The sequence below is a fragment of the Ictidomys tridecemlineatus genome, chromosome 1, assembly GCF_052094955.1.
Source record: "Ictidomys tridecemlineatus isolate mIctTri1 chromosome 1, mIctTri1.hap1, whole genome shotgun sequence".
Classification (NCBI taxonomy): Eukaryota; Metazoa; Chordata; class Mammalia; order Rodentia; family Sciuridae; genus Ictidomys; species Ictidomys tridecemlineatus.
In genome coordinates this window covers 240814294-240837996 of record NC_135477.1, presented here as the reverse complement: position 1 = coordinate 240837996, position 23703 = coordinate 240814294, and the positions used below count along the sequence as shown (strand labels likewise).

The 23703-nt window shown below is 41.1% G+C and overlaps 1 protein-coding gene across 5 annotated transcripts in view; it reads left to right on the top strand.

Annotated features, from left to right (window-relative positions):
* Positions 1-206: 206 nt before the first annotated feature.
* The window catches only part of Mtmr12 (myotubularin related protein 12), a 78772-nt gene continuing 55275 nt past the window's right edge, over positions 207-23703 (top strand). For 2 of the 5 annotated variants that reach the window (XM_078017108.1, XM_005325658.5), the window contains exon 1: positions 208-468. In XM_078017108.1, the coding sequence (XP_077873234.1) occupies positions 388-468 (81 nt within the window). In that variant the 5' untranslated portion in view covers positions 208-387. Of the gene's footprint in view, positions 469-1328; positions 1464-18151; positions 18257-23703 lie in introns of those variants that run through there. The other 3 variants (XM_078017097.1, XM_040271782.2, XM_040271783.2) reach the window with 3 other exon arrangements.

Here is a 23703-nt window from a genome sequence, read left to right as displayed (position 1 = left end):
TTGGTGACAGGAAACATCTCTCAAGGTAATTCAAGAAGGCAGGCAGCACCTCTGGCCAATCAGAGGAATTCTGGGGCCGGCCTTGCCGCAGGGGGGTGGTATAGAACAAGTCACCGGAGAAAAATCTCCGCGGTCAGACCTGCCTTCCGCGAAGGGAGAGGGCGTGGCCTCCGCCTGCGAGCTCCAGGCAAGTGGGCGGGGCGCGCGGGCCTGGGCGGGGCGAGTGGATTCTGCGGCGGAGCCGGATGCGGGCGGCGCCGCGGCCGCCGCGGCTCTAGGAATGGGCGGAGCCCCGGCCGCTTGTGCTAGTGGCCACCGCCGCTGCCCAACCCGGAGACCGAGCTGCCGCCTTAGTTCCCGCGCGTCGCTGCTTCCCAGAGCGGCGGAATGCTGGGGAAAGGGGTAGTCGGCGGTGGCGGTGGCAGCAAAGCGCCAAAGCCCTCCTTCGTGTCGTACGTGCGCCCGGAGGTGAGAGTGCGCCGCGCGGGCGCAGCGTCGGGCTGGAGTGGCCAGGACCAGGGGTATCGGAACCGTGCCTTGACGCGGAACCGGGCGCTTCCTGCCGGTCTTCGGGGCGGGGCGAGGCCCTAGGGCCGCAGCGGCCTCGCTCGGGCGGGGCCGGGACCCCCGGGCGGGCAGGCAGGTGCTCGAGCGTAGCGCCGGGCTCGCTGGCCAACGAATGAAGGGGCCGGAGCCGGGCAGGTCTTGCGGCTGGGCCGCCCTGGGGTACTCTAGTGGGGAACTGGGATTGTGGGCACCGCTCTGAGAGGGAAGGGCTCGTGTTCGGGACCCGCATGGGGCGGCTCCTAGAGTCCGCAGCCCGGTGGGTCTGTCCTGCGCTGGACTTTGTCCGTGAATCTTCAGGGCTCTCCTGTCCCAGCTGCCTGTTTCTGAGTGCCATTTGATGCCACTGGGGGGATACTTTGCACCACCTGCTGCCTCCCATCAGCGCTGCGCTGCGGCTAGAATGTGGGTCGGCCCTGGTCTCAGCCTGTCTCTGTCTGACCCTTGTGAATTCCTCTGTTTTATTTCTTTCCCTTTCATATCACCCCCGCTTCTTGTGGTTCCCCTGCCGTTTTACTGTCAAGAAGTTCGTTCGTTCATTCATTCATTCCTAAAATACTTTCCGAGCTCCTACTGTGTGCCAGGAAGCACTGTTCTGAACACTTGTGATATACATCATCAGTGAGCAGAACAAAGATCTCTCCCCGGAGCTTATATGAGAGGGAGAAGAGAAACTGACTAAATCATAGATATATAAGCAAATTATAGGGTGTATTAGAAGATAAGAATGGGAAACAAAAGGCATCCTTTTCATCCTTGAAAAGGGGCATTTGAGCCAAAACATGAGCGGAGAGTGGTCCAGGTAGCTGGGCCTGGTGTGGCCTGGTGAAAGCCAATGAAAGCTTGGAGCAGCACAAGGGAAGCCAGCATTGCACATGCCCTATGGGCAGGAGGGAGAGGTAAGGGCAAATTTCTAGACCTTTTTAATGGTTTCTTAGAACTGTAGCTTTTAATGAATGCCTAATTAAATGCCTTCACATTTTGGATTTATTGAAGGTTTAATCTACCTTTCCCTACATACAGCACTTTAATCAACAACACACACAACTATCAAATTCCCTATCTCCAGATGTCTTCTCTTCCCACTTTTCACTTCTGTAAGGCAGAGACAAGTGAGCTGTGGATGAGAGGTCTTAATCAGGGACTGCTTCTTCAAGACTACCTGGACTCCATAACCTTTGCATATGAATTTTCAAATTCAAGATGAGTGTGTTTTCTCTAGTGGAGAGTACTTTTGATATGGGCCTTATTTTTAGTCCTAATTTAAAAATAAAAACCACTTCCTCTGTTAGTACTTTATATGGAGTCACGGTCATCTTAAATTTTCAGCAGACTTCCTGTGTAATCACATGTAAGTAATGTGGTCAGTTTCTTTTTTTTTTTTTTTTAAATATTCTCTTTAAAAAATACCTTTATTTCATTTGTTTTGTATTTTTTTAGTGTCAGGGATCAAACTCAGTGCCTCACATATGCTAGGTAAGCCCTCTACCACTGAGCCACAACCCCAGCCTGGTCAGTTTCTTTTTGTGTCTTTTTTAATAGAGCCGTGGTTGAAGAACAAGTGGTCTTTAACCTTTCCTCTTCAGTGAGATTAAACTTACAAGTGGAAAGTCTTCTGAAATGTGGCCAGAGTTCAAGAATGTTCAAATTCCTCATCCACCAAATGCACATGTTGTAATTAGACATATTTTCACTCTTTGCCCACAGTTCCTGATATATTTCTTTTGAGGCATAATTAGGAAAGGAGAGTAGTTCAGCCCCCAGATAAGCCTGAATGATTGCATTTTTCAGATCCTTAGAGTTGGCAGTTTTGTTTTCTTGCATTAAAATAATGCTGTCAGATGCTATTCTTCTCTGTTGTATTCTGATTCTAAAAAATATTTTGTAACAGGATAAGGCTCTCACCTAAATTATGGATCTTTTTTTTTTTAAGTAAGGATAGGAGGAGGTGAGAAAGAATTTATTTTTAAGTATATAGCTTTGCAAGACTTCCCATTATGGGAAATGCATGTGAGCAGCATTGAGGCATTGTTTATGTGTCGCAGAGCCTTGGGTCTAGTAACCTCTACATTCACCCAGTGGGAGAGTCCCTCAGAACACTTAAAGTTGTCATTCACTGTTTCTACTCCTGTGTCCCTCATGTTGCCTTCATCTTTACAAGCCTTTGGTATATGGCTTGCTATCACTTCTTTCTTTTGCTAGCTGGAAATTGCAGTTTCTCAGATGCTTTTTTTTTGTAGATGTCTGAGCTGCCAGAACAACTTTTAAGCCTTACAGTGTAATGATAGCTAAGTAGGGAAAAGCTTATTCTTGGCTGATCAGGTCCTGGAATGTTCAATGTCAGTGGCCTTCAGTATACCAAAAAGTCTATCAAGAGTCAGCACTTTGTGTTGAAAAACAAAAATAAAGTATTGATAAAGTATTTGAAGATAATGTTGTTAAACATAGCCTTATTTTTTCCTTGATCAAAAAGAACTGACATGCTGGGGATGTGGCTCAAGCAGTAGTGCACTTGGGGATGTGACTCAAACAGCAGCGTGCTTGCCTGGCATGCATGCGGCCCAGGTTCGATCCTCAGTACCACATACAAACAAAGATGTTGTGTCCGCAGAAAACTAAAAAATAAAATATTAAAAATTCTCTCTCTCTCTCTCTCTCTCTCTCTCTCTCTGTTTAGAAACAAACAAACAAACAAAAAAAGAACTGACTTTTTGGGCTGGGGCTGGGGCTTAGTGGTAGAGTGTTTGCTTTGCATGAGTGAGGCCCTGAGTTTGATTCTCACCATTACATAAAAATAAATAAAGATATTGTGCCCATCTATAATTAAAAAAACAAAGAACTGACTTTTGATAGCCTAAAATGAGAGATAATAATTAACCCCAACTTTTAAATTGAATCTCTGCCAGAGTAACTTGTGCTCTTCTGTCTTTAATTCTGATAAGTCAGTGAATATGACAAGTAAAACTCTGAACTGTAATTGGGGACCTGTAGCCAAGTTTTGTAAATTATTCAGAGAGTTACTAGTAAGTAGGAAGCTGAAGGCTCTGAACGTTTAGGTGAACAAGAGAGAGGAATCTGGGGCCATATTTGTACTTGATGTTAGGTGCCTTAAAAACATCTCAGCACCCTTATCTTAGCTCAGTCCCAAGCACAAGATACAAAGGATGTTGGTGCCTATGTGCAAGGGAACTGTTGGGTACTGAGATCTGCTCCAGGCAGGTATCTAGTTATAGTTTGGATGCTGGATCCATCTTTCCTCTTAAAATATGAGACTTAAAAGTTTAAATTATTATTTTATCAGAAGCCGTACATAGGTGTTCATTACAGAAAAATAAGACAAATATATACAAAAATGTTAAGTAAAAATTATAAACTTACTAACAATTTATGTATCATCAGATATGTGTATAAGTACATACATATACATATATGTATATATATGAGTGTGTATGTTACAAAAATGGGATTAATACTGCTAATTATACTGCTTTTTAATGTTTTTCTCCAAAAATATGTATTATAAACATCTTACCATGTCAGTTGTTCAGTTACAACTTTATTTTGAATTAGCAAGAGCTAGAGATGTAGCTCGGTGAGAGAATGCTTCCCTAGTATGCTGAAGCCCTGGGTTCAGTGTTTACTACATCAACAAACAAACAAATAAACCTCTTCCTGAATAGAAACACACTGTGGTGGAAAGCTATAGTAGCACAAACAGCTAAAGGAGATGATTTTCAAATTCAGATAGTTTTGTTAGGAACTTTTTCTGATGCTGAATGACAATTCTGATTCTTCAAGAGTATCAGTTCTTTGCTCAGATACCTTGAAATTGTTAGCACTGGTTTGGTAATTTATAATGATTAGAAATTCTTAGCACTGTACTGTGAAGCTTTTACATAAAGGACAATTTGGTGATCCTAAGAGAAAGTTCTGATTTAACAAGAATCCGTTTCATTGTGATAGTCAGTAAAATAAGAGCTTTAGGGAGCTTGCATGTTCTTTAAAACTGACCTGGAAAAATTTAGCTTTTAAATTTCTGCTGTACTTGTACTTATTTTTGTGTGGTCTTCAAATATGGTTACAATGTACTTTCTAATAGAGCTTGAGTTGATGTTTCACTAGAATATAATAATAATTATTATCAATGATGGATTTTTAGATTTGAAAGATTTTAATCTAGTCCACCTCTCTACTTTTTTCCATTATATAGATGTGAAAAACTGAGATCTACCAGGTTAAATGTCCTGCTCAAGAGCACAGTGGTATTGCAGAATAGAGATCAGAGTTAAAAACTGTCTTCTAAAAAGATCCAGCAGTGTCAATGGCTAAGCCAAGACCCACAGGAACTCAGGAAAGGCTTTATATAGATGTGGGAAGAAAAGGCAAGAAGAGAGATGAAGATTGAGAAGGGCAAAAATAAATAAATAAAATAATGGTTGTGAGAGCCATTTTTTTTTTAAATTTATCTCTCAGGGAAGAATTGCACAGCCCTTTTTTAACCCATTCCTTTGGTGAGGAGAAGTGAATTTGTGATAATGTATTCTTCCCAGAGATAGGACTGTGGGTATATACCAAAACAGACAGAGTAATTCCTAATATACTTATTAGGCATTTCTGTGCCCAGGATCTATACTTATTTCATATTTTCAACAATCTTATGAAACAGATCCTATTATAACTCCCCTCCCCTTTGTTTTCAGATGTGGAAAACGGCTCAGAGAAGTTAAGTACCTTGTTCAAGATCATAACTAATGGGATTGGGGATATAGCTCTGTGGTAGAGCAAGAGCAGGGTTCAATCCCCAGTACCACCAAAAACAAACAAACAAAACTAGCAATTTTTGGTGCCAGATTTAAAAGTCTGACTCCAGCTGAGCACAGTGGTGCATGCCTGTAATCTCAGCAGCTTGAGATGGGCCAAGGCAGGAGGATCTCAAGATCAAGGACAGCCCCAGCAACTTAATGAGGCCCTAAGCAACTTAGTGAAATCCCAAAAACAAAAAAAGCCTGGGATGTAGCTCCATGGTAAATTGCCCCTTGGTTAAATCTCCAGTGTACCCCACCTCCAAAAAAGTTTTGACTCCAGGACTCATTCTTTTATCCTTATACTTATGAATGCAAGAAATATTAATGAAACTTACTTACAGTTATACTTGGCCTTTGTACAATAAAGTGCTTTCTCATTGGTATTCTCCAGTAGCCATTTCTTTCTAGGCTTTTGTTAGATGATCAACTAGGTGACTGCTAAAAAGATACAGGGACCCCTTAAATATTTTAGTCTTTAGAGGCAGTGTTTATTAGTTTAACAGATGCAGTTCATTAGTTTAACAGATGTTTACTTAGCACCTGCTAAATACCAGACATTATTCTAGGTATTGAGTTGGACTATATCAGTCTACAAAACAAAATTATTGAGGTGACTTTTCTGCTGGATCATTGACTTTGTTAACTTTGGTGGATAGATGTTAATAAGATGATGATGATAACAAGAAAAGATGACTTGGGGCTGGGGATGTGACTCAAGCGGTAGCATGCTCGCCTGGCATGCGTGCGGCCCAGGTTCGGTCCTCAGCACCACATACAAACAAAAGATGTTGTGTCCGCCGAGAACTAAAAAAAATAAATATTAAAAATAAATTCTCATATTCTCTCTCTCTCTCTCTCTCTCTCTCTCTCTCTCTCTCTCTCTCTCTCTCTCTCTCCTCCTCCTCTTAAAAAAAAAAAAAGAAAACATGACTTATCCTAAAACAGACTTCCTTCTCTCAGTCCTGGTAAATAAAAGTAGCATTAGCTCGGTGCATGCCTATAATCCCAGGAGCAGGAGAGGCTGAAGCAGGAGGATCTTGAGTTCAAAGCCAGCCTCAGCAATTTAGTGAGGCCTTAAGCAACTTGGCAAGATCTTGTCTCTATATAAAATACAAAAAAGGGCTGAGGACGTGGCTTAGTGGTTAAGCACCCTGGGTTCAATCCCCGGTATCAAAAAAAAAAAAAAAAAAACTTTAAAGAAAAGTCCAGCTGGGTGGTGGTATACACACCTGATCCCAGCGGCTTGGGAGACTGAGGCAGGAGGAGTGTAAATTCAAATTGCCAGCGTCAGCAATTTAGTGAGTACCAAAGCGCAACTCAGCAAGACCCTGTCTCTAAATAAAATATAAAAATGGGCTGGGGATGTGGCTCAGTGATTAAGTGCTCCTGGTTTTAATCCCTGGTATGAAAGACAGAAAGGGAGGGAAAGAGAGAAAGAAGAGAGAAAGAAAGAAGAAAGAAAAGTCCAGATCCGTTGGTTGCTTTTTCTTTTTTTCATGGTGATGTTAGGAATTGAATCTAGAAGCACTCTACCATTGAGCTACATCCCCAGCCCTTTTTATTTTTAATTTTGAGATTGGTCTGTCTCTAAGTTCCTGTGGCTGGTCTGAAATTTGTGATCCTCCTGCCTCAGCTTCCAAGTTATGAGGATTATAGGTATGCACCACCTCCCTGCTTATTTTTTTAAAAGAATCTATAACTTCATAAACTTTTTCTCCATTCCCAACTGATTTTTTGTAACCCAGAACACCCGCCTCTCTGACTTTATTTATTTATCTGTTTGTTATTCATTTATCTGTCTGTCCATTTATTTTCAGTGCTGGGGATTGAACCTTGGATCTCTGGCATACTATGCAGGTACTCTATATTGAGCAGCCACTTCCAGCCCCTTCCCCTCTGGCTTTTGAATGCTTTTGGTGCTTAACTTGGCACTTACTGTGTGTGAGACACACTGCTTTGATTCTGTTAATAGGGATAGGATACTAAAATACACAACCAGCCCCCTGTCCTCAGCCCCTCCACAGGCTTGTGTGTGTGTGTGTGTGTGTGTGTGTGTGTGTGAACGTGCGCATGCAGTGCTATGAGCCTAGAGCCTAGAGCCTTGCACATGCCGGGCAAGCGCTCTACCACAGAGCTATACCCCCAGCTCCCCAAATAATTTTTTCGTGGTGGAATTTTCTCCTTCAGATTGAATCACTGATAGTGATTTAACAGGCCAACAAAGGACAATAAAAGCTCTTCCTAAAATAATCACTTTCTTAGCTGTGGCTTTAGCCTGATGATCTGTCTAAAGCTTCCGCTTTTTCTCTCCTGCATGTGCTTCCTGCAGCGTATCCCTGGGCCAGATCCAACACCACATAACTTCTGCAGATGGAGCATCATAAAGCATCATGAGGCTCTGCCAAGCAACACTTCCTGTAGCACGATCAAACAGCTGCCACACGCATAGCTTTCAGCTGAGAGCCAGAAACTCCTCTGTAGCCTTCCATCTGCAGTGTTACAATAAGGACTATTGCAGCTGCGGGTATAGCTCAGTGGTAGAGCACATGCTTAGCAGGTGCAAGGCCCAGGGTTTGATCTTCAGTGTGCATGTACACCTCCCCCCACAGTACTACTATCAGAATCTTAGTTTGTGGGATCACACTTGGAAGTTTAAAAGTTCTAGATCTTTCTATGAATATCCTCAATAGAATGTTGGATATTTTGGAATACTTCCACATAAAACTATCCTATACAACAGTGTGCTTTAGAGAGAATCTGATTTTCAGGGACCAGAAATCTTTGTAAAAAGTCCATACTTTCTTATAATAAAGTCAAATGTAATAATATTGGTATTTGGAAGTTAAAAATTAAAAAATTGCCCTTACTTATGGTATCCTAGCCAAAGCAATTATTCCATTTTTATAGTATGCCCAAGCTTTGTTCTTGTGTGTGATTCTACTTGTGTGTAAAAATATATAGCTTTCATGTGTGGTTGTCATTTTTGGAATCTGATATGGATTAGGTACTGCTGATGCATATGAGTGGAGCATATACTTTGAGTCGTTTTAATAGCTGGGAACCACCCTCTATTTCTCATCAGTGGGTTTGTAGTCTTTGATAAGAGAATATGTGAATCCAGAAAAAGGCTGAAGCCAAGTCTCTGGTTTTGTTAGGGTTATGCCTTGGTAGCCACATGTGGGGACTTACGTGAAGTTTAACAAATAGCAGAGGTTTTGGATAGATGGAATTTTGGTCAAATACATGTTCACCCACGTTGAGAAACCAAAGTTGTCTCAGTTTGACACCCTGAGTTTACTGTCACTGAAGTAAGTTTTGTGGTGAATGGGAGCCATATAAAAATATTTTCTAAATCGTTAATGGAATTGTTTAAAATATAAACCTCATGAGATATATTGGGAAGTTGGATTAAAGTGGATAATTCTTTTAACCTCTACTGTTGCTTTGGGAGGAAGAAGAAGTAAAAGCAGAGAAGGACTCTAGGAGGGAGTAAATCTGTCAGAGATGGAAAGCACTTAGTTGTTGTCTCTTTTCATTTCCAGGGCTTCACCTTTCCTTTATTTCCCTCTGCCTATTTTATTGATCACATCTCTAAGGAAAGCAAAAACTTGTCAGTGGCTCTTCATATTAGCTGAGGGTTAGGAAATTTACTTAAAGCCTTGCTTGTTTTCTGCCTGAAAAGTGGGGAAAATGATAATAATAATAATGCCCATCTTATATGATAGGTATGTATGAACATTTTTGTGGGGTGGGGAATGTGTCTCAGTGGTAGAACACTTGCTTAGCATATGTGAGGTTCTGACTTCAATCCCTTGAACCACAAAAATAATTATGAATTTAATAACTGTAATTACATATGTAAAGCCCTAGACAGGATACTTGCTGTATAGTTAGCCTTCAATAGAAGTGAGCTATTACTGTTATTCAGAAATTGGTCAGAGCTGCTGGGATGGTTTCATAAAGTGCTTAATCATTAATCTTGGAGTTCAAAAATCTTTCCCAGCAAAGGTATTAATAAAAGTGGAGTATTTTGTTTTTGTGATTGTTGCCATAGTATCATGCCAGGAAAGTTCACTACATGTGGTAACTCTTTCTTAGAATATTTTTCACTATCTCTAAAAGTTTCTTTTCCTCTTTTCTTTGTTCCTTTATACATTTGAGAATGATTTGATTATATTTAAAATTCCAGTCTAATGACAGCACTTAGTTGTTGTCTCTTTTCATTATTAACATGTGTCCTTTGACATTTTGCTAGTTTCATTAAAGACTTATTTTTCCTCTTTCCTCATTTCTAACTGGCCACTGACAAAGACCAAATTCTGTCCAGTCAACTCATTTGTCCAATATTCATTTATGAATATTTGTGATTTCTGAATCAAGTAAAATCACAATTAGCCTAAGTAAAATCAAATTATCTCTCAGAATAATAACTGTTTATTTCAAAGGCAGTTGCAAGACTGTGATATTTTGGTTTCATATTTAAATACTTTTCCCCCAAATACTGTCATCATATTCTTGTGTCCTGTCTTTCATCATTTCTTATAGACCTGTCTGGTGGGCAACCTGTCAGAAGTGGCATGCTAACTCCATTATTTTTAGGGAAGGAGGGGATTTTAGCCACAAGACAGCAGAGCTTAAGTGTGGGTGGCGACAAAGGAAGCCCTGGCCACAGTGTCGAAATATTTTGAAATCTACCTGTCTCTTGGACAGATTGTCAATCTCTGTTTCAGACAATGGTCCTGAGCTACTGGAGTTTATTTATATGTATATATATATATCCATATCCCCGCCCTCCGTACTGGGAATTAAACCCAGAGGCGCTTGACCACTTAGCTACATCCTGGGCCCTTTTAATTATTATTATTATTTTTTTAATTTTGAGACAGGGTCTCACTAAGTTGCTTAGGAACTTAGTCTTAGGCTGGCTTCAAACTTGAGATCCTCCTGCCTCCGCCTCTTAAGTTGCTGGGATTAGAGGCATGGGCCACCACATCCAGCTGACTGCTGGTCTTTTTATTTTTGTTTTTGCTAAGAGAGTTTAAAATACCTGCGAATGCCTTGAAGGGAATGAGCCTAGTTTTTTAAATAAAAAAATCTCACTACATTCTTGCCTTTTTTCTGGATAAAAAATTGAATTCTTTTTTTTTTTTGGATCTAACAAATGTATTCAGAGTACATGCAAGGATGAAATTAACTAAATACACATGAAGAATCTTTTTGGGTAGACGGACAATGGAGAAAAAGAAATTATAAACTGGAAAAAAATCACTAGGAACATGTAGGTATGATTTTGTTATAAAAATTTTATGCAACAATAGATTTGTATGGGTATATAATGTGTTGGTGGTCAAACACAAAAGGTGAAGATGTTATTTGTGTTAGGATAACGGAGAGCTCTGAAGGCACTGCCTTGAAATCTGAGGTTCAAGTTCATAGCAGTAGATGGGCATCACATTAAATTACTGATCACAAACCTTAATGGTAATACACTTTGTCAGCCAACAGTCACCCATTCTCAACAGCCACTTCCATCTTTCAGTTAAATATTATGAAATCTACATGTATCTGAGATTTATCTGATGGACCAACTTCACAAGAAAAATGTGGAAATCATTAGAACGGAACTTACTCTGATCCACACTTGACTTTTCCTCCTGTTCCAACTGTGCAATAGAAGATGTAGTGGGTTATATAGTGTCCCCTCCCCAAATTCATGTAAGTCTGGAAACTTCTGCAATCTAAATAAAATGTGATTTCTACTTTACAACAAAACCATAAACATATTATTTTCTCTCCCTGAGTCTCCAGGAAAAAGTCAACCTTGCCAACGGCTTGATTTCAGAGGTCTGGTTCCTGAACTATGAGAGCATAAATTTCTCCTTTTGAGCCAGTCAATTTATGGCAATTTGTTATGAAAGCCCTAGGAAACTACTATAGAAGATGAGCCTCAGCAAATATCAAACACCAAGACTTCTATAATCTGGCTGCTATACTGCATTAGCTAAATCCTTGCCTCTTCAATAGCAAGTGCAAAGGCCTTGAGGGTAGAATGTGCTGAGCTTATCCAAGGAATCCAGGGCTACAACAGCTCAGAAGAGATTCATAGAAAATGAGATTTGGGAGTTGTTTGAAGGCTAGATGGTGTAGGCCTTTGGGTTTGGGGTCACGACTTTGTGTTTTTGTTCCCAAGGTGAAGGGGCATCCTGGAGGGTTTTGCTTAGGCCAGGACATAATCTAATTCAAGTTTTAAAATATCATTCTGGCTGCTATGCACACAATAGATCTTAGCAGGGGAAGAATGGAAGGAGGGAGATTGCTAGGAGCCTGGTGATGGAGTCAAGTGGGAGAGGAAGGCAGCCTCAAAGGGAAAAACAAAAATCCTTGCCTCTTGAATTAAAAAAAAAAAAAAAACTCTGAACTTATTCCCATTTATTCTATTTCTTATATTTCTACTGATTTCCTCTCTAGTCATAGGCCCAGACTAATAATTTATATACTTTTTTTTAATTTTATTTTTTTTATTAGCTACACATGACATTACAATGATACAATGATCTTGGCAATTCATACATTTAAATCATTGGGGTATAGTTTCTCATTTTTCTAATTGTACAGATTGTAGAATCACACTGGTCATAGAGTCACCTATATACATACAGCAGTCATAATGTCTATTCTATTCTGCTGCCCTTCCTATCCCCCCCCACTCCTCCCCTCCCCTCCCATCATTTCTCTCTATCCAGTCTAACGTGACACACTTTTTTTTTCTTTTTCTCATCACAACATCATACATGTATTCTGTATAATGATGATTTTATGTAACAATATAAAAAATTGAATTCTTTAAGATCATTTTTCCAGTGTTTCCTTGTGCTTGGGACACATGATTCTTTCACTCTGTCTCCCTTTGAAGATGTGCTGCCTGTGTTTGCAAAATAGTAGGTGTAGCACTTTCTCCAGTGACCTGGTCTGGGGTATTGGACATCATGTTAGTTAAAGGAGAGTCTGGGACTCTGTCGTAGGGATGAATTGTGTCTCATCGATAGGACCTGTATTATCTCCCAGGGTATTGTGGGTGGGGCTCCATGTTCACATCTCATGCCTTCTCCTTTGACCACAAATACCATCTGTTGGCCTCTCTTTTTCTCACCTTTATCTACCTACCTATCATCTATCTGTACTCCCTACCCCAACCCAGCTTGCTTAGTTTTTGCTTCACTTTCACTTGCCCCAGTAATCCCTTATGCTGCTTTGCTCTTTTTCCTTTATATTTTAAAGGCCTTTGTCTGCTACCTGCTGAGTAAAGAAGATGGTCTGTGCTCAAAGGGTGATAAGAGAAACCCCAGTGTATGTATAATTAGTGCCTAAGGAACTCCATATTTCAGATGTGATCTGTTTCGCAGACAGAAGAGGGGTAGGGGCACTCTGGGGTAAATAAGAACAGCCCTCAGTAGGTATGAGCCAGGATGTCACTGTGGCTGGTGCTGAACAGAGGGACATCTGAGGAATAAACCTATAGTGGAGATGCCATGTTATCATGGAAGAGCCTTTGATTTTTGGAGGTTTCCAGTCCTGCTTCAGCTATTTGATGGTGACTTTAGATGTGGAACTTCACCCTGTAAGATTTCTCACCTATAACATGTGGATAGTTTCAATGCAGCATTATTTTGAGGATGAGAAGAAATAAACTTGTGTACCTAGCTCAGGCCCTGACAAATGGAAGATACTCAATAGCTGCTAGATGCTGTTATTATTAATAATAACTTGCACTGAAAGAGTATTTGTTTGAGCAACATTTTTGTGTACCTACCATTTGCTAAACACTAGGTTAAAATTAGGACTCCAAAGAAAAAAGTGTACTTGAGAGTTTCACATTCTGTTGGGGAGACTATAGATCACCAGATGGCTCTAATGCAGGGAGGTAGGAGCTGCCTACTTAAGAGGGAGGGGAACCCAGAATGCTCCAGAGCATGGAGGAGGAGGGTCCACTACAGAACCTACTGCAGCATCTGGTCTTCTATGAAGGCTGCGTAGGACTTGGAAAGGCCAGTGTTAAAATGGGATTTGGTGTGGGAAGGAGGGGGATAATGTAGCAGGCAGGCAAGAGGGACAGCTTGAAAGGCTCATAGGTATGTTGAGATTGGGTTGTTACAGCATCTGTCCCCATCTCTTATATAAGACATGTGTACTCATGCATGAAAATGAGAGAGAAGTCTTGAGTAGAATCCAAGGAGCACCTCTAGGACATGATTCTGAATTTTTTTTTTAAAGGACTCCTTCTTTTTGTAACATGCTGCATTACCATTAGGTCAGCTGGCCCTTAGGAAGCCTGTAGATACCTTTTCATTCCTCCCTCCCTGCTTCGGCTCGTCCTTCTCTTGCTCCAAGGCATTCAGCTCTTCCCACCTATTTGGCTAACTTGGAGTTTATAGAGTGGTTTTAAGGGAGTTGGTGGAGGGGGAGGCACAGAAGGCAGCACCATGTGTTTCTGCAGCTGCCATTAGTCACATCCTGTAGCTTAAATTATAAGGCAGTGACAGCTCTGTAACCGCCACCTACCACCTTTTTCTCTGGCATTTACACATCCTAACACCACCAAATAATGTAGTAGTTAAGAGCGTGGCTGTGGAATCAGAACTCTGCTACTTGCTAACTGTGGATTTAGGCTGGTTATTTAACTTCTCTGAGCCTCAGTCTTCTGATCTTTGAAATGGGAATAATAATAGGTTCTAACCCCTAAGATTGCTATTAGTCTTACATGAGGCAATCCATAGAAAGCTGTTAACACAGTATCGAAGGTGTAGTTTTACTGTTTGGGGGTTTTCGGGGGTATCGGGGATTGAACTTAGAGTCACTCGACCACTGAGCCACATCCCCAGTAGTATTTTGTATTTTATTTAGAGATAGGTATTCACTGAGTTGCTTAGCGCCTTGCTTTTGCTGAGGCTGGCTTTAAACTTGTGGTCCTCCTGCTCAGCTCCCAAGCCACTGGGATAACAAGCATGTGCCACTGCACCCGGCTTTGTTTTGTGGCACTAGAGATTGAACCCAGGGCCTCCCCAGTGTTAGGCTCTTCAACCAAGCTACAACCCAGCCCTGTAGTGTTAATTAGTTGCTATTCTTCCTTTCTTTGAGCTGTCAGTCTGGTTCTGATAATGGTAAGACCTGACCTCCATTTCCTTTGAGCATTTTTCTTCCTTGTATTCCCAGAGGTGGGAGTTCGGAGATGGGAAGGAGGTACCATGATATGGTAGAAGAGCCTTTGATTCTGGAGTTTTTCAATCCTGGTTCAGCCATTTGATGGTGACCTTAAATGGGGGACTTCACCTGAAACTTCTCCTCACCTATAACATGTGGATAGGCGTATTCCATGCAGGCTTATTTTGAGGATGAGAAGAAATCAACTATGTATACCCAGCTCAGGACCTGACAGGGGTGCCTTTGCTCTTGAATGACTATACCTTATCCACCATGACTAACTTTACTTTCTATCCAGAGGGCGTCCCTTAACTGCAGTTTCTTTTTCAGTAAATAGATTCATGATTTCCTTTTTGTCCTCCTGTAGAAGTTATCTTTTCTTGTCCCAACTTCTAGGAGGACTTGAAGTTTGGAAGCGTTCTAAGTCCTGAGCCGACACCTTCAATTCGGCTTAGCTTCCTTCTCTGTCCTTTTAAGTCGGCAGCCCCTTTCTCTTCCTAGACACCTGTACTCCAAACCAGTCACAGTCCCCAGGGTGCCACCCTTCCTGTCTAGTATCCCCCTTTGTGTCTGAGTTCACTTTCTGCAAGAGCTTGACTGTCCTCTCCACCTCCCACCTCTTTCTATCTGTACCTCTCAAGAGATCCTCTGCACACCACGGCCAGGCTCCTGCTGAGTTCAGTCTTCATGTTGTCATTTTCCCACCTAAGAGCCCTCTGCTTCTCCTGCCCCTTCCACGGATCCGAATCTTAACAAGCTTTCAAGGCTCATGCAGCATCTCAGCCTGCCTCTGGTTTTGTTGAAAGAGCATCAGCTTGGATTTGGGAAGCCTGAGCTCTGGCCAATTTTTGTGTGACCTTGAGGTCTCATTTCCTATAGAATTTTAAAACATGTTTTGTTCAAGGAACCTTTTAGAGAATCAGATATGTAAATACAAAAAATTAAAATAAAAATTTTTGCATAGGAGACATAATTATACCGTAGGGGAGGGAGGCACTGTAGTAATCTACATTTTCAATTATGGGGATCTGGTGAGCAATCTCTACAGACTGGGAAGCGGAGGTCTCCAGCTGTTAGATCATCTAAAATTTTTCAAAATTTTAGGTAACTGAACTCTTCCCTTATCCCTTGTTGAGAACTGCTATTTCAAAAGAAATCATGGAAAACTCAACAATATGTAGAGAGAAAGGAGAGATGTGAGAAGCAGTTTGACAAGCTCCTGGCTGAGCAGTATCTAGGCCCTTGTCCCTTCAGCCTCTGCAGCCTTGTCTGTCCTCATAACTGGCATCGCTTTTTTTTTTTTGTTTGGTCTGTATATGAGTTGTCTGCACTTCTGGTTCTTAGTGATTAGCATCATTCAGAGGCTTTTTTTTCTTCTGTTGAATATGTTTTGAAGATTTTAGGTTGTGAGATATGTTAGGCTTTTTTTTTTCTTTCTTTCTTTTTTTTTTTTTTTTTTTTGTAGCTGCACACATGCTACGCAGGTGCTCTGCTGCTGGGCTGCATCCCCAGCCCCTGTGTTAGGTCTTTAGAGTGATCCCTGACTCCAGTCTCAGTCTCTATGCCCCAGTAATCAGTTCTGGCATAAGGTGCTTTGCCTTGAAATACTCCTTTTACTAATAGTATGGCAGTTAGTAGTTAAATAGTGACATGTCATGGTGCCTGAAGCCCAGTTGTTCCCCTGTTATGTCTCTGGCTGCTCCTTTGCTTCCACAGGCAACTCCTTACTCCATCAGGTACATAGGTTCTCTTTGTTGGGTGTGACTCAGAGAGTGAGAAAACCAAGCCAGTCAATTGTTTGGTGAAGTCAGACCTGTAGGTTCTGTGGATTCACTGGCATTTGGGTCTTACCATTTCTTCTCTGACTTGAATTTCTTACTAGGGAGAGTTTGATATAGTGTTTGGATTGTTTAAAGGCTTAATAAATTCTGGTGAAGATAATTCTTGCTAAGAAATATGAATAAGAAATGCTTTTACTGCCTTCAATAAAGAATGAGCTCTCAAAACAGAGTGAGGAATTCAGTGTACACCCTACTGACCAGTTTCTATCTTCCTTTAAAAAAAAGAGAGAGAGAGAAATCTAAGGCAAGGGCAAACAACAACAACAATAACAACAAAAACAAAAAATAGTAAGTCTAAATGTGAAAGAAAGGATTTTTAATTGCCACAGGAGTAAGTAATATTGCTTAGCTATCAGAGTAGTGTACTTTTACAGGTCCTTGCTGGTTTCCCCACCCTAGAAATTTGTTACAGTTGAAAGGACATTGGTAGGTGTTACTTTGTAAGAAGAAAGGGGTTTAAAATTGGTGGTTGCCAAAATATTCTTTATGGGGTGATGAAAATGCTCTAAAATTGATTATGGTGATGGTTATACAACTCTATGAATATATTGAACACCATTTTAATACTTTGTATTATTAAACTCTTTAAATAGGTGAGTTGTGGAACTGGTTTCTTCTAGGCAGGAGGAGCCATACTAGGTGCACAGAGAAAGGGTAGACTCTGCGGATGAGTTGGCTTCTCCCTCAGCCCTACCCAAATAGAGTAGGGTTGATGTCTGGGCCATACACCTTTAAGTTCTAGCCATTGGGAGCAATTTTTATGTCTTATTTATTATTTCAGCAGTTTCTGTTGATTAATTTTTCTCCTGATTTATCAACTAACCAGACCTGCTCAGGGCGACAACTCACAGGTTTCAGGCACAAGGGGGCGGGGACTGTAGGGAGGGGAAGGTTTTTTCACAAATCATTGTGACCTCAAGGGCTATTTCAGAGAAGGGGCATGTGCAGCAAGGGAACCACCAGAGGACATCAGCGGTCCTTCCTCTCCATTGTCCCTGTTTGGTTTCCACATTAGGTTCCCAAGATGTTGTGCTTGGGTAGCACAGAGAGTGCAAAGTAGTAGTTTAGGATGTTTTGTCTGGTTAAAAATATTTAAAAAAATAGTAGTCACATTTTCTCAGATTTCCACAAGCATAACAAAATCTGAACCCAGCCAATTATGGGGATCTGGTGAGCAGTCTCTACAGACTGGGAAGGGGAGGTCTCCAGCTGTTAGATCATCTAAAATCTAGGGGTGTAGTTTTCTACATGACATAAGGTATAAGAAAAATGCCCAACCCTGGGTCATAAACACCTTTAAGTTCTAGCCATTGTGAGTAGTTTTTGTCTTATTTATTATTTTATCAGTTTCTATTGATTAATTTTCTCCCTGATTATGGTTCACATTTTTTTTATCATGTCCAGAAATTTTTGCCTAAATGCTGTGCATTATGACTTGAAGATATGTAAATGTATTTTTTAGGAGGGGAAAAACAAATAATTAGGTAAGAAAATATCAGTCTCTGCTATGTTTTTAATTTCCAGAGCTGACATTTAGATAGCAACTCATTGCTTGCAGGCCAGAACAGAGTAGGAGGTAAAATTAGAAGGCAAAAGTACAAAGGAAGGAGGGAGGGAAGGAGGAAGGAAAGAAAGAAGGAAAGCAGGCAGGCAGGCAAGCCAATGTTTAAAAAACAAGAAAAAAAAGATTAAGGATCAAGGTTTTTAGAGAGAGAATTTTTAAATATTTTTATTTTTCGGCAGACACAACATCTTTGTTTGTATGTGATGCTGAGGATCGAACCCGGGCCGCACGCATGCCAGGCGATCGCGCTACCGCTTGAGCCACATCCCCAGGCCTCAAATCAGGTTTGATGGCACACACCTGTATTCCCAGTGGCTTGGGAGACTGAGATAAAAGGACCACAAGTTCAAAGCCAGCCGCAGCAACTTAGGCCCTAAGCAACTAACAAGACTCTGTCTCAAAATAAAAAGGGTTGGGGATGTGGCTCAATGCTTAAGTGCCCCTGGTTTCAATCCCTGGTACCAGAAAAAAAAAAAAAAAAGAAAAAGAAAAAAAGAAGTTTAAGGATCCAAAGTACTAAAGTTGATGTCAGAATGTCTGAAAATGAGTTCTGGCTTTACCATCTATTTAGCTATATGAACCTTGGGCATATTATTAAATTTTCAGAGCTTCATTGGATTTATCTGTAAAATAGGGATGAAAATACCTTACAGGATTGTCAAGTGACATGAGACATACGAAAGTGGTCACGGTAAAACCTCCAACAAATTATATTTTTGTGTGTTTAGTTAGATGTATATCTTTGTAACAGCACTTAGTCTGTAAATGCTCTCTGGAGTTTCCAAATAGCCTTATGAGATAAGCATTTTTTATGGTTGATAACTGATTTGCATAATAAGTATTTAAACAGCAGAGTCCTTAAAGACTAGGTACAGTCATCTATGTATGTGGTCTGTTACCTTGGGACCAGACAGAGATTGTCGGTTAGTCTTACTGCATGTCTGCCTCCCTGGCTTCAGATGCTGTTTCTCTTGGTTTATTGTCAGAGTAATTAGTGCTTGTAACTGCCACAGGCAGTGTATAGTTAGGGGAATAGAGCTGTGGTCAGCAGCAAAGCTATTACCTGGTCGTGCTTTCAGAGGCTTATGGAATGAGCCTGCTAGTCAGGCTGACTCTGAGAGAGCCAACCCCTCCAGCCAGAAACTGGCAATCAGCAGCTCTAGGATCTAACTGTAGGAAACAAATCCTATTTCTCTTTCTAGCTCCCTAGAACTTTATAAGGGATGGATTCATTCAGACTCTAGTCTGTATCCTTAATGAGAAGTCTTAAAGTCTGATTTTGAGTATGCCCCTACTCCATCAATAAAACTAAACAATATTTCAGAAAGCTAGCTAAGGGAAAAATGGAACAGTAGTTCAGTTGAACCTGCCAGGAAAATGTGCTAGGGCAAACTGTTCCCTTCATGGCCAGGATGTAGAAAAAAGGAATGGACTTGGGTTTCACAGTCCCCTTTGAGAGCATGCCTGCAGTGACCTAAACACCTCCCACTAGGCCCAACCTTTTTTTTTTCCTTCTTCTTTTTTATTTTTTCCTTTTTTTGAGGCCTCGTGCAATCTCCAGCCCTTTTTAGTTTTTATTTTGAGACAGGGTCTCACTAAATTGTCCAGTCTGGCCTTAAACTTGCTGTCCTCTTGCCTCAGCTTCCCAAGTAGCTGGGATAACAGATGTGTGCCACCACCCCAGCTAGACTTCATCTCTTAAAGTTTCCATCACCTACCAGTAGCACCAAGCTGTGGACTAAGCCTTTAGCACATGGGCTTTTGATGGACATTTCAGGTCTTAACTGTAGCATTTGGAACTTAATTTATTTATTTTTGGTACCAGGGATTGAACCCAGGGGCATTTCACCTCTGAACCATATGCCTAGCCCTTTTTATTTTTTATTTTGAGATGGGGTCTTGCTTAAGGCCTCACTAAGTTGCTGAGGCTGCCTTTGAAATTGAGATCCTTCTGCCCCAGCTCCCCGAACCTCTGGGATTACAGATATACACCTCTGTGCCCAGCTTGGGGATTTTTAATAGAACTATTTCTTTACCGCTCAAGAACTATGTCTGGGCTGGGCGCAGTGGCACATGTCTATAATACCAGCAGCTGGGGAAGCTGAAGATGGAGGAGGATCATGAGTTCAAAGTCAGTCTCAGCAACTTAGTAAGGCCCTAAGTTGCTCAATGAGACTCTGTCTCTAACTAAAATACAGAATAGGGCTGGGGATGTGGCTCAGTAGTTGAGTGCTCCTGAGTTCAGTCTCCAGTACCTGGCCCCGCCCCCTCGCAAAAAAAGAAGTATGCCTGGCATTAAAGAACATTACCAGGATCAAGAAGTATTTGTCTTTTTGTATTTTTTCATGTATGTGTACTTTCAGTGGACTTTCATTAACAATATACTTTATCAGGAGTTATATACTAGGAGTTGAAGCTTAAAGTCCATAAAGATATAACCTAAGCCCTCGATTTGTGTCTTTGATTGGCCAGACAGACTAGGTAAGAGATTATTACACTACAGTGTGAAAAGTGCTGCAATGGAATCATATACAGAATATGATTTGGGCACCCAGAAAAGGTGTTCCCCCCCCCTCACTTTCTGATGGAGAAAGTTTCAATCCAAGAAAGCTTCACAAAGGGCTTCTACTATGTGGACAGAGGATTGAATTGGGAGTTGGATGGACAGGACTGGGGATAGTAGATTGGGTGGGCCTAGTAGGTGCATGGGGGCTACACAGAGGTGGTTAGATGGGTAGTCACAGGACCATGTGAAGGATGGTGACCTGAGGTAAGAGAGCAGCAACAGGCAGGGGCAGATGTAGATGGATTTATAGGTGTTCAGAAAGCAGAGCACAAGTATGTAAGAGGTGGGAATAGTTAAGTGACTTCCAGGTTTCTGGTATGATTAGGTAAGCTAGCCAGAGCCCACAGGAGCAGGCTTGCCATCCTCTTGCCTCAGCCTCCCAAGTAACTGGGATAATACTAGGGAACGGAGGTGGTGATGAGCTGGTTTGAAATGTGAATTTTAAGGATCTGAGGGACATTCTAGTACAGGGAGCTGGAAGGCTTTAGGGTGTACAGGTCTGAAGCTCTGACAACAGATCTTGGTGAAGAACCATTCGGGGTCATCAGCCAAAAGTATTGAAATACATGATCAGAACTCATCCAGGGAACACAGGCCTTATGAGGAAGTCAGAGGACCCTGTATTTAGGATATTCAGGAGCTGTTTGTTGAAATGAACTGGTATATATGAGAAATAAAGTTGTTGTGCAACTCTTGGAGGAACCAGACATATAGCTTGAGTGTTGATTTAGCCTTATTGGAGCCCTGTGATTTGGGCTACTCCTTTTCAGGAACAGAGAAGCAAAGAGATCAGATTGACAACTTTCTCATTGCTGACTGATGTGAGTTCCAGTAGGTGTGTCTTCTTTGAACCGTATGCTTGTTGAAGAATAGATGACAGTTCTCAAACTCTTGTATCTTGTCTGGGGTAGACATTGTTAGAAGAGGAAAGCTTCTGGCTCAGCATGGGTGAGGTTCTTAGATGTCATGGGTAAAGTAGTAACTGTGCATCCTGGGAATTGTTTATTCACCGTGGGAGCTAGAACAGATACAGTTAGCTCCTTTTGATCTGTGGGATAAAGCATAAGGAAATTGAAAGACTTATTTTTCATGATCTTATCCTCTTTTTAAAGTAAAACAAACAAATAAAAAAGAGTAGCCATAACATTTAGATAAACCTTAAAATATGAAATTAACAACAACAAAAACCCTAGCCCTGATCCTACCCCTTTGACAGAACTACTCTTCATTTCCATCATGCATCTATTCTAATTGAATTTAGAACATTGAGATAGCCTAGTTTTAAAAACTTGGACATGTTATGGCTCTAGCAGATTTTGCCTTTCTTTTGTGCCATAATAGCAAGCTTTGTGAAAACTAAATGAATGGCAAGAGGTGGTACACAGAGCACATAGTTCATTTTTAACAGACCCATTTGTTGAAAATTTGTGTAGCTTTCAAGTGAATGTTTGAGAAGTCTTTTAGCCTAACCAGTAAAACCAGTTCTTCTTGATTATTAAATAACCACACCTTTTCTTTCTTTTATTCCCTACACATTCACATTTAATGTGATAGTTAATGAGATTGGCATGGAATTTTATATCACTTTTTATAGCTGCAGAAATAAGATTTGCCCCCATTTTCTGAGTAGGCAGTTGGCAGGGAATGGCAGAATGAAAAGGTAGCATGACAGAAGGAATAAAGGCATAATTCTGGTCCCCTCTCCAAAACTAGGTAGTGGTTTAAGAAGCTTCTACCACCCCTAAAAACAAGGGTACTACAGAGGCACTTGGTTGAATCATTTCATTGGCTGCTGGGCAAATTGGCTATGAGATCCACAGCTTTTGCCCTGATACAGTTCTTTTTGGACAGCCTTCATACACGGTGGACTTTAAGGGAATGCTCTCTTTCTTTAGTAAATTAAAATCTGTACCACAAAATAAATAAATAAACCTCTCACTACTTAAAGTTGTTATTAATGAAATGATTCAACAAAATTTTTTTTGTTTGTTTTTCAGTACAGGGTATTGAACCCAGGGCTTGGTGCAGTGCTAGGCAAGTGTTCTATCACTATGCTACATCCCCAGCCATTAACAAAAAACATGAATACTTCGTGAGTGCAAGACCTGTATTAGATTCGAGGGACAAATATCTGTCCCCAAAGGACTTATAGATGGTGGGGAGATAGACTTAAATAATTATTTCAACAAATATTACATTATAATTGTAAACAGATGTAACAAGAAAGAAACCCATGAGGCTCTTAGAACCTAGTAATTGCCTTAAGGAAATGACTCTTGACCTGAGATCTGATAGCTACACAAAAAATTCACACGACAAGGGCTGAGGATGTAGCTCAGTGGCAGAGCATTTGTCTAGCATGGGCAAGATCCTGGGTTCAACCCCTTTTACCACAAACAAAAAATTCACAGGGCAAAGAGAGATAGGCATTCCAAATAGAAGGAACAGCCTGTGGAAATGACTGTCAATGTGGTAGAGCACAAGGCAGGTATGGGAGGCCAAAATGGAGAGATGAGGGAAGGCGATAGAAGGAGATCACATTGGGCAAGTAAGTATGGGCCAGATTGTGTAGGGCCTTGGAGACCATGTCATCCCATGAGTAAGGCGAAGTGGATTGTGAAAAGGAAAGTGAAAGGATCACTCCTGCCTGAAGAGAGAAGATGGATTAAACAGATGCAAGTAGAACAGTTGCAAAACCATTGCAGTGGTCTAGGAAAGAGATGAGAATACTTGGAATACAGTGGTATTGGTGAACATAAAAGAAACTCATGGATTATAGATGTATTTAGTAGATAATATTGGTAGGATCAGGGGACAGATTGGATATTGAGGATGAAATTGAAGGAGGTGTAAAGGGGAACTCAGAGAATGACCTCTAGATTATATGCTCTTTGAGGCAGACGCAGAATTTCTGTGTAGTACGTAGCAATGTTTTCTGTAGGTAGAGCTCTCCCAGAGTGCAGTAGATCTGTCCCTTCTCCTTGACCTCTTCAAGGTCAGTTGGAATAAGATCCTAGACATTGATGCCTTGTGGCACAATGGAGTAAGTCAATAAGAGATAACTCTGAGCAGGTGAGGATGAAGCCCCAAGGTTCTGTTCCCCATGTGACTGGCCAGTGTCACTTAAGTTCATTATTTGTGAAGGGTAGGTGTTTTCCCCTTCAG